This window comes from Leptonychotes weddellii, chromosome 1 (assembly GCF_054177405.1).
Source record: "Leptonychotes weddellii isolate Sample4059 chromosome 1, ASM5417740v2, whole genome shotgun sequence".
Classification (NCBI taxonomy): Eukaryota; Metazoa; Chordata; class Mammalia; order Carnivora; family Phocidae; genus Leptonychotes; species Leptonychotes weddellii.
The window spans coordinates 1,949,663-1,967,907 of NC_138369.1; the positions used below are offsets into that span (position 1 = coordinate 1,949,663).

The 18,245-nt window shown below is 59.2% G+C and overlaps 1 protein-coding gene across 4 annotated transcripts in view; it reads left to right on the plus strand.

Moving 5' to 3' along the window:
- The first annotated feature begins 8,277 nt into the window (after positions 1-8,277).
- Positions 8,278-18,245, plus strand: part of NFIC (nuclear factor I C) — a 65,215-nt gene continuing 55,247 nt past the window's right edge. For 2 of the 4 annotated variants that reach the window (XM_081798027.1, XM_081798065.1), the window contains exon 1: positions 14,561-14,722. In XM_081798027.1, the coding sequence (XP_081654153.1) occupies positions 14,693-14,722 (30 nt within the window). In that variant the 5' untranslated portion in view covers positions 14,561-14,692. Of the gene's footprint in view, positions 8,432-14,558; positions 14,723-18,245 lie in introns of those variants that run through there. The other 2 variants (XM_081797969.1, XM_081797932.1) reach the window with 2 other exon arrangements.

An 18,245-nucleotide genomic window follows, 5' to 3' on the forward strand; every position in this document is an offset into this window, starting at 1 on the left:
CTGCCAGGTCAGATTCCTCCCGGCAGCGGTTGGGGGGGGGTAGGGAGAGGTTTTTTTTTTTCCAACAGAATCAAAAGGAGGAGAGAGAGCTGTTGGCAGGAAGAAGGGATTGGAACGAAGCCTAGGCTGGGCTCACCCTGAAAATCACACTCCTGGCCTTGCGCTTGGCGGCTGGGAGTGGGGGTGGCGGGAAGGGAGTTTGGAAGCTCTCATCATCCACCCGCATCCCTGCATTTTGCAGAAAAGGGGGCAGCCTCCTCAAAGGACCGCGCACATGGCCTTCAAGCTCCACCCCCCCCCCCCCCGCCCCACTGCGGTAGCCCCCTCTCCCGCTGGTTACTCAACAGACTTAGCTGCCTCCACACCTTTGCTTGAGCTGGTCCCTCTGCCTGGGATGCCCTTCCCATCCACCGCAGGGCCCCCTCCAGGCCCCCTTGGATCTGGCCTTCCATCCGCCTGGACCTCCAGGGCTGAGGGGTACCAGGTGCAAGCTTGAGGCCAAAAACCACAAATCAGTGATACTGACCTTGTCTTTATTTAAACAGGATTGTTTTGTTAGTTGTGGATTGTCGGCATTCATTTTGATTCTTGAAAAGATTGTGTTCAGAGATTAGCCATCTTGAGGACTGAGTTTTTGGTGCCCCCCTCCCTGCAATGTTGCAGGACCCCATAAGTGCCTCACCCTCATTTCGGCTCTGAGGATCTAGCTTGTGCCAGGCCCAATCCAAAGTTTCGGGGAGGGCTATGGCAAGGCTGAAAATACGAAGATCTCAAGTCCAGCCCCCCCCGCCCCCCGCCCCGGAGACAGACACCAGAGAGGGGAGAGCCTTGAGAAAGAGGCACCAGGCGCTTTGGCACCCAGCGTGCAGGGCAGTCCCAGCATTCCCGAGGGAACAGGACCCCAGCAGACCTGGTCACACCAGCTTCCCCACCGTGTGACCCTGGGCAAGTCATTTCCTTCTGGCCTGAGTGAGGTCTCTTCTACCAAACATGCTAATCAGGCCTCCCCTGCCTGCCTCCGGGGCTGTTTGAGCACTAAATGGGATAATAGCCGGAAATGGCTGCCTACACAATGAAAGCTGTTATCAGGGCTCCTGGGCCACCTGCGGGCCTCAATTTCCTCATCTATAAAATGGGCATAATGATACCTGCTATAGCTAACCTCCAAGCTTCCGGAGGATTCAAGGGGTGGGGGGTGATGAGACTTTGCAGAGGGAACATCTGAGGGCTGAGAAAGTTCTGCAAAGGTGAGGACACTGGCTTCTGTTGCAAAATCTGAACACCCCTCCCCCCCCCCATTATAGTAACACCGCCTACAGCAACATTGACAAGGAGAAAGAGTTTAGAAAAAAAAAAAATCGTCTAACACCGTTGTTGCAATTGTGATCTCTTTTCTCCTGGACTATTCCCCCCTCCACCTTTCTCTTTTCCTACCGTTTTACACAGCTAACGGCTGGAAGGCAAGACTGTCTGGGAGTTAGGCAGATGGCCCTTGTGAGCCACACTGCCCAGCTTTAAATCCCAGGCTTCCCACGTATTGGCTGTGTGACTTTGGACAATTCTCTCAACCTCTCTGTGTCTCAGTTTCCTCATCCATACAGTGAGAATGATGACAGTTATCTTTCCCCTGGGGCAGCAGCGATGAGTTAATGCGGGAATCAGCAAACTACATTCCAGGGACCAGATATTTTTGTGTGCAACACGGGCTAAGAATTATTTTTGCATTCTTAAATGGTTGTGAGAAATCTAAAAAATAATATTTTGTGAAGGTTATGTGAAATTTATGCTTTGGTGTTCATAAAGTTTTATTGGTACACGGCCCATCTGTTGATATGCCATCCTGGTGGCTTTTGGCTTTCAAGCTACAAGGGCAAAGCTGAGTAGGTGCGTCAGAGACCATGTGGTTGGCAAAGCCGAAAATATTTAATCTCTGGCTCTTTACGGGAGTGTTTGACCCCTGAGTAACTTTGAACAGTGCAGGGCACAAAGTGAGCTTGGTATACTTGTACTCACTATTGTTATGAAATATGTGGTTTGTACAAAAATCACATGCTCTTTTTCCCCCTTTAAAGTCACATCACCACCATTTTTCCCACACCACTGACCATTGTGGGAAGCCTGCCTGCTCCCCTATCCTGTGACATTTCCTCTACAACCCCCTACCGCTGGGCACTCAGGTTATTCCCAGGTACTCAGGTAGAGCCGTGGGGTGGGGGCGCACAGCCTCACACCTCCAGCTGGCTTTGTTTTCATGCATCAGACTCTCCTCTATCCTTCGCTGCATGCTGGGTCCTGTTCTAGGCACTTTGCAAACAAGAACCTATTCAGTCCCTGCATAATCCAGTCCCTGCTCAATTCCATCCGTCATCTTGCCCACTACCTCACCCCCCACCACTGCTGCCACTTTTCCCCTTCATCTGCTCCTCTGTTTGTTCAAGCTCAGCCACCCGAGGTGGGGCAGCGAGGACGCCCCAACCCTGCTGGTGGGTATCACCACTTTGGAAAACAGTTTGGCAAGTTCTTAAAAAGCTAGACACACGCCTACTACCACGGGATCCAGCGTTCTACCCCTGGGTCTTCACCCAGGAGAAAGGAAAGCTTACGGCAGTGCACACACTTCTGTATGAACGCACTCAGCCTATGACCCATTCCACTCCCAGACATTCACCAGGAAGAATGAAAGGGAAGGCTCATAAGACATTGCACCCAGAAGTTCCAGCAGCTTTATTTGTAACAGTCTGAGGAAACACCGCAGATGCCCATCGGCAGGTGAGCCCGATAAGCAAGCTGTGACCTGTCTGGACAGGGGACACTAGCCAACAATAAAAAGGCATGAGCTATTGGGATACGTGACAGATGGATGAACCTCAAAACAATTATGCTGAGAGAGAGAAGCCAGACACGTGGCCGCGCCCATGGGTTTACTTATTGTCCAGGACTGCTTCTGTGCTCCTGGGGCAGGGCTGAGGAGAGAGGAACTTTGGGTAATTAGTAACTCTCTGGGTCTCAGTTCCCACAACTGCAGAATGGGGTTAGGCATGGCTCCCGCCCCACGGGGGTTGGGGGGCCTGCTTCCGCGGCCCCGTGTGGCTCTGGCTATGCTCAGCCATAAATGTTGGAAGGATGTCTTCATCATTCAGCGATTTGGGTTCCCCTCCGTAGCAAAGCATCTTAGACATAAGTTCACGCCAGTGCTATGACTGAGTAACCCTGGGCGGGGGGTGGGTGGGGGTGGGGAGCGGTGTGTGTGATTCTTTTAAATATGTTTAATTATTTAATTAACATATTTAATATATACACATACATAATATATGAATATGCATTATATGATATATAACAATACATAATAGCTTTGAATGCATATACATTTTATATAAGACATGTTACATACATATATATGTATTATACCTAACATATTTAAAGCATAGACGTTTTATATACACTACATAAATAATGAACCCATGAATACATACATGTTGTTATACACTTTATATACATATATAATATATAATACAGGTCAATACATTATATACACATATACATGTGTGATTTTTTTCTTTCCTTTTTTTTTAGAGTGGGAGGTGGGGAGGGACAGAGGGAGAGGGAGAGAGAGAATTTTTTTTTTTTTAAGATTTTATTTATTTACTTGACAGAGAGAGACACAGCGAGAGAGGGAACACAAGCAGAGGGAGTGGGAGAGGGAGAAGCAGGCTTCCTGCCGAGCAGGGAGCCCGATATGGGGCTCGATCCCAGGACCCAGGGATCACGACCTGAGCTGAAGGCAGACGCTTAACCGACTGAGCCACCCAGGCGCCCCCGAGAGAGAGAATCTTAAGCAGGCTCCATGCCCAGCATGGAGCCCGATATGGCGCTCGATCTCACAACCCTGAGATCATGACCCAAGCTGAAATCAAGAGTCAGATGCTTAACTGACTGAGCCACCCAGGCACCCCTGTGATTTGTTTTTAAAATGGGATTTTACAAGGCCTTTGGTCCCTCTGAGGCTTTCATTCATGCAACAAAGATTTATTGAGCACCTACTACATACCAGGAGCTGTTCTCAGTGTCAGGGATGCAGCTATGAGCTAACCAGAAGGACACCCCCTACCCCCGCCGCGTGGAGCTGACAGTTTCCTCTCACACGTCCTTCTGAGCTAGTGGTTCAGCGTTTTGTTTGGGCTTTAGATGCCAGAATGAGTTCAGTCCCAGTCTGACTCACGACTTACTCTCATCACAGTTCCATTTATCCGTAAATTTTAAAGTTTGCTAATAGAATAAATACCCACCAGCTCAACACCACCTGGATAAAGAGAATTTTAGCAATAACCCCATCCTGCTGTCTGGGTTCTCCCTCTGAAAGTGACCACACTCCTCCATCTGGAATTCATCCTTTCCCCCTGCTTAAACATAAGCATATCTCCAATTGCTATGAATTGTCATTTCGTTTCAAGTACTCTAACTTCATAAGGAGGCTATCATGCTGTGTGGAACATTGGGGGGCTCACTGCCCAATGGATGTCCTGTTGCTCCGTCCCTCTACACTGTTCACCTGTGGCTGAGGACACTGCTGGGCCTCTGATGAATATGCCAGGAGGTGAATTTCCCACAATGCATCTCTCCACTCTCTCAGTGATGGGCATTTGGGTGGTTTCTGGGTTTTTGCCTTCTTCACGGTGCAGTGATGACCATTGTGGGGCATGTTTCCCGGAAGCAACAAGCAAAGGTTTCTTGTGGATAGGTATCCGGGAGAGGAAAGGCCGTTACATGGCCTGTGGATGGCCAGTGTTGTGATGCACGTCAGTCTGTTTTCCAGATTTGATGCTGTATGGAAGTGCTCTGTGTACCCACAACCTTGTTGACATTTGGTATCGCTGGACATTTTTTAAAAATTTTTTATTATTTATTTGACAGAGAGAGAGACAGCGAGAGAGGGAACACAAGTAGGGGGAGCGGCAGGCAGAGGGAGAAGCAGGCTTCTCGCTGAGCAGAGAGCCCGATGTGGGGCTCGATCCCAGGACCCCGGGACCATGACCTAAGCCGAAGGCAGATGCATAATGACTGAGCCACTCAGGCGCCCCATCGCTGGACATTTTTAATTTATGGCCATGATAAGGGGGACACGGGGCCTTGTTATGGCCTGACCATGCATTCCCTTGATCCTCAAAGAGGCTGGACATCTCATTATGCCCTTGTTGACCACTCCTGGCTCATCATTCGTAATATGCCTGTTCATGCTTTCTGCATGTTTTTCCTTTCGAGTAGTTGTCTTGTTCTTAATGGAACTTCATTCTTTTTAAAGGACCGTATCACATTTCATCAGAAGGCTACACCATGACTGGTGACATGCATTCTCAACAGGGGCAGAAATTGGTCCTGGGGTGGGGTGGGTGGTGCATAAAATCTTACTCTTCTAATGTACAAAACACAGATGTGCATAAAGCATAAAGGCAAACATTCAGTCTATACGCGGTATAGTGAGAAGTGATCAGGAAAGAAAAAGTCAAGAGGGAATATCATGAAAAAAGGGCTGAGAAACACGGTTTTGTAGCAATTTTCACAAGCATATGGCGAAGGACATCTTCGGGGGCAATCATACGTTAAGTTGGAGACAGACTCCCAGAAGCTGGACCATGAGGCCTGAACTTGTCTGAGGCCTCTGCCATGCATGCCAACCTGCTTTCCCAATTGATACACACATTCACCTCCAAGCAATTTATGAAAATGCCTGCTTCACCCTATCCTCACCAGCACTAGCTTTTATCAATGTAAAAATCTTTACCTACTTTGATGAGTGCCAGAGATGGTATTTTCTTACGTGTTGCTATCCTTTCTTTGGTCTTTGTAAGGTTGGACACCTTTCATACGTTTACTACTCAGTCTGCCTCCCAGGAATGTAATGGACTAAAAGCACAGCAGGCCAACACATCTGGAGGAAAGGGGGGGGGGGGTCCTTGTTCTGCAGAGGCAGAAACTCAGGAAACAGGAGTTGATGATTTGAGAGATGCTCAGCCTATTCAGATCACAAAAGAAGCTAAAATTATGAGGACGTTAGTCAGGAAAGCATCCTCCAGACCAGCTGGGTGACCTTGGGCACTTGTCTAAACCTCCCTGGGCCTCAGTTTCCCCACTCATGAAATGGGGATGGAGTTACTAACACTCACCTCATAGGGTTGCTGGGAAGGGTAACGGAGCTGGTCCCATAAAGCACTGTTCCTGCAGTCCAGGAGTGGCCTCTGGGAAAAGTGATGGTGGGGGCTGCTTCTGTGCCCCCCTGACTATCCTCTGGGCTCCAATCCCTGGGGTCTGGCAGCTATCAACCCATTCCCCTCACCCTTCCTCTCAGGTCCCTAAGAGGGAGGGGCAGAGGATTCAAGCTGGGGATTAACAGAGGCAGATTAGAGATGGGGGGGTGGAAAGAGGGAGAGGGTGAGAGAGACAGAGGGTGGGGGAAGGGGTCTCTATCCACTTAACCCTTCCCTCCCCTGAGCCAGAGTAGCCACCCCACTTCCTCTGGCTTCACGTCTGTGAGAGGGGAGGCCACCTGCAGAACCTTCCCCTCCCACCCGCGGAGAACCCTGAAGAAGGCGTTAGGATTAGGGTCCTCAAGCTTCTGACAGGCTGGTGGAAAGGGGGAGGATGAGGTCCCCTCTCTGGGCCTCAGTTTTCCCTTCTGAAACACTGGGAGAGCGTGCAGAGGCGATGAGACCTCAGCTCTCAGAGCGGGTGCTCCGGGCCTGGTGGAGATCTGCTCCGTGTAGCCCAGACTTACTGAGCACCTACTATGTAGGCAGGCTTGCTGTCATATCCCATTTGTCTGAGATTTCCCAGCCTCTGGGATGCCCAGCCGCGCACACAGAACCGCAGAATCAACTTCCAGAAGCCCCCAGAGTCAGCCATGGCTCCAGAAGGGCGGTCCAGGGCCTGATTCTCGTCCTGAGATGCCGCCGGCCCCCACCCTAAACCCTGGCGTCCTCCCTGGGGGAGCTGGGAACCTCTTCTCCAAAAGAGTCCCTGAATCCTGGAGCCCCAGTGCGGGGAACTGGGGTCGCAGGCTGAGGGAAACCCAGACAGAAGGACGATAACAGAATCTCCTCCACCCACCGGGCTCGGGCAAGACCCCTCCCGTCGTCCCCCAGCTGCGCCAGACGCAGAGCCAGGGACGGGGGGGAGGGGGCGGTGCCTGCGCTGCGGCTGCGGGAGGAGGGGGACTGCGGGAGAGCGCTCAGGGATGGGGGGGGCGCTGCGGCACAGCGTCCCAGCTCACCGCTGCCCGCGCGGCAGGGGCGGGGGGCTGACCCTCCTCGGCCCCGCCCCTCCCCCCGCTGCCGAGGCGCCACCATTAATCCTGACCCGGGGAGGGGGCGCCCGCTCACCCCCAACCTGTGAAGCCGCCGCGCGCTCTCCCTGCCCCCCACCCCGCTGGAGCCCCTGCGGGACCCCCAGGGGACCCCCGCCCCCCAGGTCTGTCGCCCTCCGAGTCTGTGTCCCCATCTGTCCCGTCTCGCCGCTATGCGTGCTTGTTGTGACTGCGTGTATCCGGGACACCTGCACTCACGGCCCGGGTGGCTGGCGCGATCGCCTGGGGGAGGGGTCCTGGGGGTCGGTGTGCAGGTCAGTCCGAGGTCTGGAGTGTCTTTCTATGATTGTCAATCTGTGTGAGTGTCCAGGTGACACCCTGCAGGCTGTGAGTCTGTGTGTGACAGCGTGGAGCCTGTGGTTGTCTGGGTGACACCCCACAGGCTGTGAATATGTGAGTCCCCGAGTGTCTGGGTGACACCCGCAGGCCCTGTGAGTCTGTGTTCGTGGCATCCTGCAGGAGGTGTGCGTCCGAGACACCCCATCGGCCGTGAGCGTGGGTCCCCGTGTGTCTGGATGACACCGCAGGCTGTGTGTGTCTGTAACAAGCTGCAAGCGCGACTGTGTGGGTCTGCGCGCGTCGGTGTGCGTTGTGTGTCCGTGTCGGAGTCGAGGAGGCCCGGGCCGCGAGTGTCCCTGAGCCCTCTGCGTGTGTGTGTGTGTGTGTGTGTGTGAGTGTGTGTGTGAGCGCGCGCGCGCCGCGGCGAAGGTGGATCCGCTTCCTCCGCAGCCAGCCCGACCTGGGCCCCACGACCCGCCGCGGAGGCCGCTTGCTCGGCCTCCCCTCGCGCGGGCCGGGCCGGGGATGGAGCCGCAGCGGGAGCCGCCGCAGCCGGAGCCCGGGCGCGGAGCGGCCTGAGGCGCGGGCGGCGCGCGGGGCCGGGGGGAGGGCGGGCCGAGGGGAGGGTCCTGCGGGCCGGGGGGGCGGGCGCGGCGCGCCCCCTCCCTCGCGCGCTCGCTCCCTCCCCCGCGCGCCCTCCCTCGCCGCCTCCTCCCGCCGCCTCCGGCCCCCCCTCGCCGGGGACCGAGCGCGCTCGCTCCGGCGCCGGCCTCGCCTCCTCGCAGCAGCGCCATGGTACGTCGCCGCCCCCACTTTCGTTTTCGCCCGGGGAGTTTTTGGGGTGGTGCGTGGGCTCCCGGCGAAAGTTGCAAGGTCTGGGGGGGCAGGGGGCGGGGGCCGCCCAGGGGAGGGGCTCGAGGCGGGGACCCCCCCACACACCGACCGCGGCTGCGGGACCCCCGCCCGCCGATCTCCTCCCCCCGCCGCGGCTGGGGGCGGAGCTGGCGCGCGGGGCTCAGCGGGGGACCCCAAGTGGGGGGCCCCTGGCGGGCGCCGCGGACTTAGCGGGGAGGGCGGGGCTCCCGGGAGAGGGTCCCCCCCAGACCCGGCTCCCGCCTCCTCCCTGGCCGGGCCGGAGGCGGGAGGGCGCGGCCCGGAGCGCACGACCCCCGAGCGCGCAGCCCGCGGGGGAGCGTGGGCCGAGGAGGGGGCGCCCGCCCGGGGCCGTGCGGGGCGGGGGTCGCGGCGGCCCCCGCGGGGTGCCCCGGCCCGGGCAAGCGCCGCGCGCCAGCTAGCGGAAAATGGCCGCTGCGGAGAGGGGCGGAGAGCGCGCAGCGGCCGCCGCCGGGCGCCTTGAACTTGGAGCCGGGCGGGCGGCTGCGCTCGGCGCCGCGCGGGGGCCGCCACCCCGCCCGCCCTTGCGATGCCTGAGCCCCGCCCCCGGGTCGACCCCGGCCCCTCCGCGGCGCGCGCGGGGTCCCAGCCGGGAGGGGTCACCCGGTCTCGGCCCGGCGCGCCCCAGGCCCGCTAGCGTCGGTGGCTGCACTTGAGGGTTCCGGTGTCCAGTCCGCGGGCGTCGTTGGCATCCGGCACCCGAGGGGTGCGTTTGGGGGCTTCTGTGCTCCCAAACGGGTCAGCACGGGAAGCCGGGGATGCGCCCGCGTGTCTGTACGGCTGGGTGGTCCCGTCTCTGGCCATGGGTCCGTGGGTCTCGAGGCGTCGAGTCCTCTCCTTTATGTGTCTGTGTGTGTCTGCGCATCCACGTGGCTCTGTGTGTGTTGTGTTGCGTGTGTGTTAGAGCATTGTGCGGCTAAGGGACAGTGTGTGTGTCTGGGTAACCGTGCGTCCCTGTGGGAAGGTGTTGTGAAGCTCTACGGCGGGGTTGTGTGTCCCCGAGGGCCGTGATGTCCCTGGGTGACCCGTGGGGTATCCCCATGTGAATGTGTGGCGGTTAGGGGGTTGCTGGTGAGTGGGGAACTGTGTCGTGTCCCTGTGTCCCAGGGGACAGTTGGGTGTCACTGTGTGCGTGTGATTAGCGCCGAATGACTATTCCTGGGGATGGGTCTACACTGTCCCTCGCCCCCACCCCCAGTTCCTTTTTTCCTGTAACCGGGGTTGCTGAGTGAGGGACGGGTGTTTCCTCTACCATGCCAAAACTCTGTCCCCTCATCTCACCCCCCACACACCGTCCCCTCCACTTCCCTCCGACTCGGGGTACCCCATCCGCGAGGCCCCAGGTGGTCCTGGCTTGAGGATCGGGCACGAGGTGGCGCCGGGACACGATCACACGGTGGCGGCTCCTTCTCCCGCCAGGGGCTGCGCGTGCGCGGGGACCTGCCCCAGAGGGAGGCGGGGCGGTGGGGGTCCCCCCAACTCCGCGGCGGAGGAGGTCCCGAGGGATGGCCGGTAACAGAAGCGCGCGGGCCAGGTCGGGCTCAGGAGGGTGGCCAAGGAAACCCCCTCACCCTCTCTATGCTAGGAGCTACCACCCTCCCAGTCCTGCCTCCCTGCACTTGCCCCCTGTGAGGACAGACGGGGCGGGCACAAAGTGTTGTTTTCTCCCCTACAGGGGAATCCCCGCTGCACCCCCACCCCCACCCCAGGGCACTTTATATAATTTTCTAAATATAAAAGCACCAAGGCCAGGCCGGAGTCTCTGCTTTTTTCTTTGAACGTGCATCCCATTTTGGGGGGCTGTTTGGGAAAGGGAAAAAGGCGTCCTACATGGACACAGGGATACCTTGGCACCCAACCCTCAGGGTCCCATAGTCTGGTAAACTTCCCACCCCCTGCCAGTCCTCACCCTCCCCTGCACTCGTCCCCAGCGCTGAAACACAACGCTCCCACCACACTCCTGTGCAGTGGGACACCTGGGCTGCCCTCCCCAGTGCAAGCCTCTCCCCTTGTCCCCCACCCGGTGCAGGGCACAGGAACATTCACACCCATGACACAGGCGTACATAACGCCACGCACACAGAGGGGCACACGCAACCACACACAGGCACCTGCCCTTTTGAGAGCGCAGAGGAGCCACCCCACCCGCCCCGCCTCCGGCCGGACCTGGAGAGCTCTGAGCCCGGCTGCGGGGGCGGGGGGCAGGGGGCGCGGGCTGGGGGTGTCCATGGGACTGCCAGGGGGGAGGAGCAGGGGTGTGCTTATTTCACATATGTGCCCCCAGGATCCTGTGCCTACGCAGGATCCCCTGCGTAGGGATCCTGGGAGCAGTTCTGCTCGTGGGCGGGTGTGATCCTAGGTGTGTATGGTTGTGTTGGGGTGTGAGTGTGTGATTGTGAAGGAGTGTACGTGTGTTGTGGTCATGGCTGTGTGTGCACTCGAGTGGGTCTGTGTGTCTCCTGAGTGTGCCCGAGTCTGTGTGGATGCGTGTGCTTTGTTTGAGTCTGTGATCCCTGGGTGCCCTTCTGTCATGATGCTTGAGGCCAGGTGTGGGGACGTCTGTGTTTGTGGGTGGGCCTGCGTCCAGGTGAACCTTTATGTGTTTGTGTCACGGGTGTGTGACTGTGTGTGTCTGCATTCGTGTGACGTGAGTATCTGTGTGGCATGGTGTGTGTGCTGCATGTCTCTGCCAGCCCTGTGTCCCGTCCTGCCTTTACTTATCAAGACCAAAGACCTCAGCGTCCCCTTCTAGAACCTCAGTTTCTCCTCTGTGAAACGGGAACACCAAGGGCCGAGGAGGAGTGACGCTGTCCCAAGTGTGCGTCCCCAAGGCCTGGCACGGTGCTGTGTCCTCTGTTCTCTGGAGGGTGGTCGCTCTGGAGTTACTTGGTGGGCACCTATGGTCCCTGCCCGAGCTGCTCTGTGAATGCCACTCGCTTTTTTAAAAGTTTGTTTTTAATGAGACAGACCATTCGTGCACATCTAAAGAGTATACCAAAGTATCCCAAGTGAAAACCAACCTGCCTCATCACACCTACCTGTGTGGGTCCCCACTCCGGGGGATGCTCTGGTTTCATTCAGCTTCGTCTGAACATGTAACAGGTACATAGTCTTATAAAGGATGCTTGCATATTTTGTAAAAACAATCCCCAGTGAGATCTTGAGTCTATTTGCAGCATTTACAGTGAGTGGGGTTGGTCTCACCCAGGGACTGTTCTGCCCCCAGGAGACACTGGGCCATGTCTCGGGACATCTGCGGTGGTCAGGACTGAGGGTGCTCCAGCCAGGGATGCTGCTCAGCACCCCTCCCCCACAGTGTTTAGGATGCCCCAAGCCCCAGCCGAGAATGATCCAGAGCACCCTCGGGTGGGAAGCCCTGGTCTCCAGCTTGTTTTCCCCGCTGTGTGTCTCTCAGAGGCATCTGCCGGTGGGAGCCTCTTGTTCTTCTAGGAGCTGCATAGTGTTCCAGCCTGTGCCCATGCTGGCATTACTGATCTGGCCCTCCGCAGAGGGACACGGTGCCCTGTTCCCAAATTGTTGCCATTACTGGTAGAGTAGTGGGCAACACGCTGCTTGTGCGTCTGGATCAGGGACAGTTAGCGAGAAGGCACAATGAATGATAAGGAGAGTGCATTTTTAATTTTTTAACCAATGAGCTAAATTGTGCTCCAAAGTGCCCGGAGCTAAATCATGCCCCCCGGTCCCCTTCTGGACCCTTGCACAAACAGGTCCAAATCCACCGATTGCTTTGTTCGGATAACTGCTCGGTGCAGTTGACCTCAGCCCAAATAGTCCCTGGTTCACCCGTAATAACCCAGGGGGTGGAAACTACCTTCGCCCTTTTTCACCAAGGGGAAGCTGAGGCACACAGGAGTGTAGCTGCTGCTGGAGGAGACGGAGACCAGGCTGCAAGCCTGCGCCAGAGCGGGCCAGCTGTGGACCTACTGTGTGCGCCGCAGGGCCCCTCCCACCCGAACTAGAATATATAGATTTGTAACAGTCCACTGGTGTTCGGGAATTTGCAGAAGGTTCTACTCTGCACTGTGCCCACAGTGTTCACACAGGTGACCTCAGGACTCCCATCTCCAACCCTCCTCCAGGCGTCCCAGCACTGTTGCCATTTTACAGATGTGGAGACTGAGGCTCTGAGAGGGGCAGTCTGTGCTCTCCAGACTTCACCTTGGAAAGGAGCTCAGGTGGCAGGCTGGGCGGGAATGAGGGGGCTGAGCTGGGAGAACCCTCCGCAGTCAAGTGTAACTTTTAAATGTCTGTGAATTTGGAATCTTGTGCTCTGTGTTCCTGGCCATTTAAAAATAATAAAATATTGCTTTATGTTATGTTGGCATTTGGATTCCTAGACACCTGACTTTCCCCATTCATCCTGGAGTTTTAAATGCACCCCCCCCCCACCGGCCGCCTGACAGCCAAGGGGTTTTCAAACATTTGTGAAGTGCTCATGATGTGCTAAGCACTGTTTGTTTCAATAACGGACACCCACATGCAATGGGGAGTCAGTGTGGCCCAGGGAATACGTGCTCCGTAGGAACCCTGCTCCCTCCTAGTCTAGCCCTGGGACCCTGAGCCTGTTTCCTCCCTTTAACGTGGGAGAATAATAGGGTTCCTGGCACCTCCCATTACCCTGGGCATGGGGCACCTGCCCCAAGTTGGCAAGAGGGTATCATCTGGCATCAGGACACCGGGAGAGACAAATCAAAATCATCAGGCTTTCTAAGAATGTCTTGGTGCACATTTGACCCAAGGTCAAGGCTCTGCTAAGTGTCATTATCCTTATGCCCATGGACCCCATGAATGGGCACTGTTAGTGCACTTTAGAGGGGACAACACCAAGGGGCAGAGGGACACATCACCCTAGTCTGTGGGGTGGGAATGGGAGCTTCTGCAGTTGAAGCTGGGAGGATTCAGGGGGTGAAAGGGGGACAGTTGAGGTCATGGCACCCTGGGGGCAGAGACTGGGGGAGGTCAGGTCTGTGCCCAGTTTCTCTAGAGGGAGAACAATGGAGCTTTAGAAAGGTGGGTTCTGGGGCCAGGTGGCCTGGCGCCAAGCCACTCACCGTGCCTCAGTTTCCAGATCTGTGAAATGGGCACACTCCTAGGCTCAGTAGGAATTATTGGACACCCAGAGAAGAGGCTGCAAGGGTTTATCTGGCCAACCTGAGGTTCTGGACACATCCTCCTGGGATGTTGGGGTGACTAATGGGGGATGCCAAAGCAACCCCCCCCACACACACCTAGTTCCCCTTTGGTGCTAACTGAAGGGGTGAGAGCAGATTCCTGGAGGCTCTCGGGTTAGTTGGGACCTTCAGGACTGGTGGGGTGGGGAAGAGTGCACTTGGAGCCAGCCTCTGTGCCAGGGGGGAACTGCAGCCCATGTCTGGCTCTCCCGGGAGCAGGGGGAGAGGATGCTGTGGGACCCCCCACTCCTGCCCTGCACCCCGGGTCGTACATCTTTAAGGGGAAAGACGCGCGCTGGCGCCGGCCTCTGCACACGTCACTTCTTCATTCTTTCCCTCCCCCCCCAAACTTGGCTCTTTTCTCCAACTTCCCGGCCAGCGCGGGGAGGGTTGCGGGGGCGGGGGGGGGGATCCTAAAAATCCACCTCCGGCCCCAAAGTGTCCAGCAACAGCCCAGCACCCCGTCCCCACTTGACTCGGGTGGGCAGTCCACGGGGACCCGTGGCGACCGGGCTCTGCGCGGCCGGTTGGTTCCCGTCCGGTGCCCGGGACCAGGGCGGCTCGTAATTCGTAATAATAGCTATGATGGGGGTTCATGGGGCATGGGGGGGGGAGCGGCTTTCCTTCCCCGCTCGCGCTCTTTTTTCCCTCGTTTCTTTGAAAGTTGGATGTTGAGAAGTGGGAGGTTCGGGTGGGAGGGGAGGGAAATTGGGGGGAGGAAGGGGGGGAGGCTGCCAGAGGGAGGAGAGACAGAGACACGGAGAGACAGAGACGGAGGAGGAGAGAGGGAGGGGGGGACAGGAAAGGAAGAGGGAGAGAGAGCGAGCGCGGGAGGGAGGGAGGAGGGAGACCGAGGGAGGAGGCGGCGAGGAGCGCGCCGGCCGCGGCCACGGGGGGGGGTTTGGAAAAATGACTCAGTAAGTTCAGCGCGCCCGCTCCGGCCGGCCCTGCGCCTCCCGCCGCGCCCGGGATGTATTCGTCCCCGCTCTGCCTGACCCAGGTACGCCCCTCGCTCGGCCCGCGCCCCCCGCGCCCCCCGCCGCCGGGCCCCGGAGTCGGGAAGCCCGAGGAGGCGGGACGGGAAAGGCGCGCGTCCCTCCCGCCGCCCCGCCGGGGTGCCCCCGCCGCGGGCCAGGGACCGGTGGGGGATGGGCTGGGCCGGGGACCCCCCCCCGCCCCGACCCTCCCTCGGGACTCCCGCCCCGCCCCCGGCGCCCCGGCCTCTCCCCCCACGCGGACGCGGGACTCGGGGTGCAGGCTGGCGGGACGCTAGCCCCCACCCCACCCGGCAAGGTCTGGGGGCGCCCTCCCCCGGGAGCCGAAGGCAGGCCTCTGCGTGACCCCCCGCCCTGACCGGGCCTGCCTCTAGGAGGAATCGAGGGGTCCTGGCTGGGTCCCTCGGCACTGTGGAGGAGAGGATCCCTCGGATGTGCTCCCCAGACAGTGCCCCCCCGCCCCCCGCCACGGTTGTGTCCCGCCACCCCAGCCCCGGGACGCCTTTCCCCCCATTATTGGCCCACGTGTGCGTGGAGGGGGAGGGGGCGCGCGGAGTTGGAGGCGCCAGCAGCGGGGGGAGGGGGCGCGCTGACATCCCGGCTCGGTCTCCCGCGCCCCCCGCCCCCCGACACCGATCTGGTATTTTCGCCGCATCGATTCTGGATTGTTGCGCCGCCGCCGCCGGGAGGAGCCGGGAGGCCGGGCGTTCCGGGGTCTGGCCCGGGCACTGCGGCGCTGCGGACGCCCTCGCCAGCCCGGCACCTGCCCCTGCCCCCCTCCCGTAGCCTCTCACCCCTGGCCAGGCTCCCAGACTGTCCGGGGCTGAGCCCTTGTGCAACGGGCAAGGGGGTGTGTGGGGAGGGGGCGGCTGCCCCTGTCCCAGGCCGCATCCTGGGGGACTCCTTTCCTCTTACAGCTCCCTCTGGGACGCCCCCCCCCCCGGTCTACTTTCAGCTCCCCCCATGTCCTTATGTGTCTTTAGGCCGATGGGGTTGTGGCCTCAGTTTCTCCTGAGGACTAAGGTAGGCTCTGGAGAGAGGGGCAGTGTGGCCTCCAGATTGCAAAGTGCAGCACTCTGGGAGGTGGGAGTCCCGCGGGAGCCTGGGTGTCCGGTCCCCCTCCTCTCTCCCTTATGGGGAGCACGTGGATGCCTATGCCTAGCTTGGGTCCCAGGGACCGCCAGTCTGTGTGGAGAGGGTCCACTATTCAGGATCTTAGGGTCCCCCTCATTCATGGTAGAATCTTTCTTGCCGTGCTAGGGAGCTCCTGGCTCCCGCCAGAAAAGGAGAGGGCGGTGCAGAGGGGGGGGGGGGGTCTCAGGGCTTGTCCTACCCATGATCCCCTGAGTGACCTTGGGGAAGTCCCTGCTCCTGTCCAGGCCTCAGTTTCCCTTTCTGAACAACTTTGGGGGGCCCCCCGGAAGTTGTCATTGCTGCCCCACCTCTGCCTCCCAGCTGCCCTAAGGCTCCCCGGGTGCAAGTAGGGTTCTAGTGAGGGTTGCAGCGTGACCTTGGGCCTCCCAGTCTCTGGGCTTGTGGGGTGGCCTGGGTGGCTGTGGGCGCCCCCGCCCCCTCTGCCCTTCTTGCGCTTGCCAGCTCCTGAGAGCCACACAGGGGGGGCTGAGCCAGGGAGGCTATTCCAGGGGAGGAGGTTGGAAGGCCGCCTTTTGTCACTGAGCCCTGGAATTCCCCCATCAGGACTCCTCGGGAGACAGGCCTTCATCCACGTTGCTGCCGAGAGGAAAGGCAGAGGCGGTGGCAGTGAGAACCCAAGCCCTGGTGTGAGCATGTGTGCTCACGGGGCCTGGCTCGGCCCTCCCCAGGAGCAGGGCAAGGATCAGCCAGGCGGGCTCCTGGTGGACAGTGAATGCTACCTGAGGTTGCTCCGGGCAAGCGGCGGAGCGGGGCGGGGCGGGGGGGGGGAGACAGGAGACAGAGATAGGCAGAGAGAGCCCGAGAGCCCCCCTCCCAGGGCTAGGGTGAGGATGGAGTGGCCCAAATTCCGGGGGGCTCCCCTCCCGTGCTCTGCTCCTGTGTCCCCCACCCAGGAGGGGAGACCCAGGACCCGCTGGCAGGCTCCCCGAAGCCTGAGGGTGATCCCCCAGAGCTCCTTGCAGACCCAGCCTGGGCTGGGATCTCTGGCTGGGAGCCCCCCTGGGAGGACCCCGACTGCCCGCGCAGGACCTGCACTCCTGGCTGTCTGGCTCAGTCTCTCTAAGCGCGCCGCCACCCCGCGTCTCTGACCATCTCCATCTCCCTCTCCCCGTCTCTGTTTCTCCTCGATCTCTGGGTCTGTCTCTCCCTGTCTCTGCCTCCGTGTCTCTCTCCGTGCCTCCATCTGTCTCTGTGTGTCTCTCTCCCCCATTCCGTCTCTCCCGTGTGTCTCCCCGTCTCTGGGCCTCCATCTCCCCGCTTTGCCCGACTAATTTTACAACCTGAGCCCATCCTAAAATAGCTCCCTTTTAGCTGATCCGACCCGGATCCTTGTCGGTGCCAGCGCCCCGGTGCCCCCGGCCCTGCCCGCCCCCGGGGGGGGGGGGGCCGGTGGCGGCGGCGGCCCTGGAGGATTCTGGGAGCCCCGTCCCTGTTTCAGTGGTGACTCAAGCGCTTTTTCACTTTTACTCTTAAGAGGAACTGTGTGGAACAGCCGTTACTTCCATAAATCCTGGCGGCGGGAAGGCTGGCCTCCCCGCGCTGGCCCTGCTCCGGGCCTCCCTCCCTGCCTCCCTCCGCCCGCCTCACCGCCACGTTAGTTATTCCGGGTTTGGGGCCAAATCCCTCTTGGCTGCAGTGCCCAGGATTCCCCGGGGCCGAGGCCACAGCGACGCCGGCCGCCAGGGCCCCTCCCTCATTCATTCATTCCTCCCTTCATTTCTGCCCCACGCTCCCTCTCAGCGTGGCACCCCTCTTACTGCCATTTCTCCAGTGGGGAGACCGAGGCTGGGAGGGTGGCCCTGACTTTTGATGGGTTTAGCAGGTATTTTTTTTACATGCCTCCTAGGGGCGGGATGGGGGGGCAGGAGGTCGTGGGATCTAGGCCTGACCTGGGCTTTGGGGGGCTGGGAGAGGGGCCAAGACCAGAGAGGGCCAGGGCCCACCCTGGGTGGCACAGCATTATGGCGGGCAAGGCTGGCTTTGGGGCCACTGCCCCCACTTGGCTGTTGAGGCAGGCCTGGGCAGGTGGGCGCTCCCTGTGTGCGCCCCCCACCTATGGTCTGATGCCTCTGCTTGGCTCCTGCAAAAAGCACAACCTGGCTCCAGGTCGCTCTCCCTCTCTCCGTCCCTGTGTCTGTGTCTCTCCCTCCTCCCTTCTCTGCGGAGGCAGGGGTGCCTCAGCAAGCGCCAGGGCCAGGCGCCTTGTAAATCACGAAGCTGGGATTCTGGCGAGTCAGCGTTCTCTCCCTCTCTCTCTCTCTCTCTCCTTCTCCCTCTCTCTCCTTCTCTCTCTCTGTCTCCCTCCCTCCTTCTCTCCTTCTCTCTCTCCCTCTGTCTCTGTCTCTCTCACCCCCCCACCCCTCTCTCTCTCCC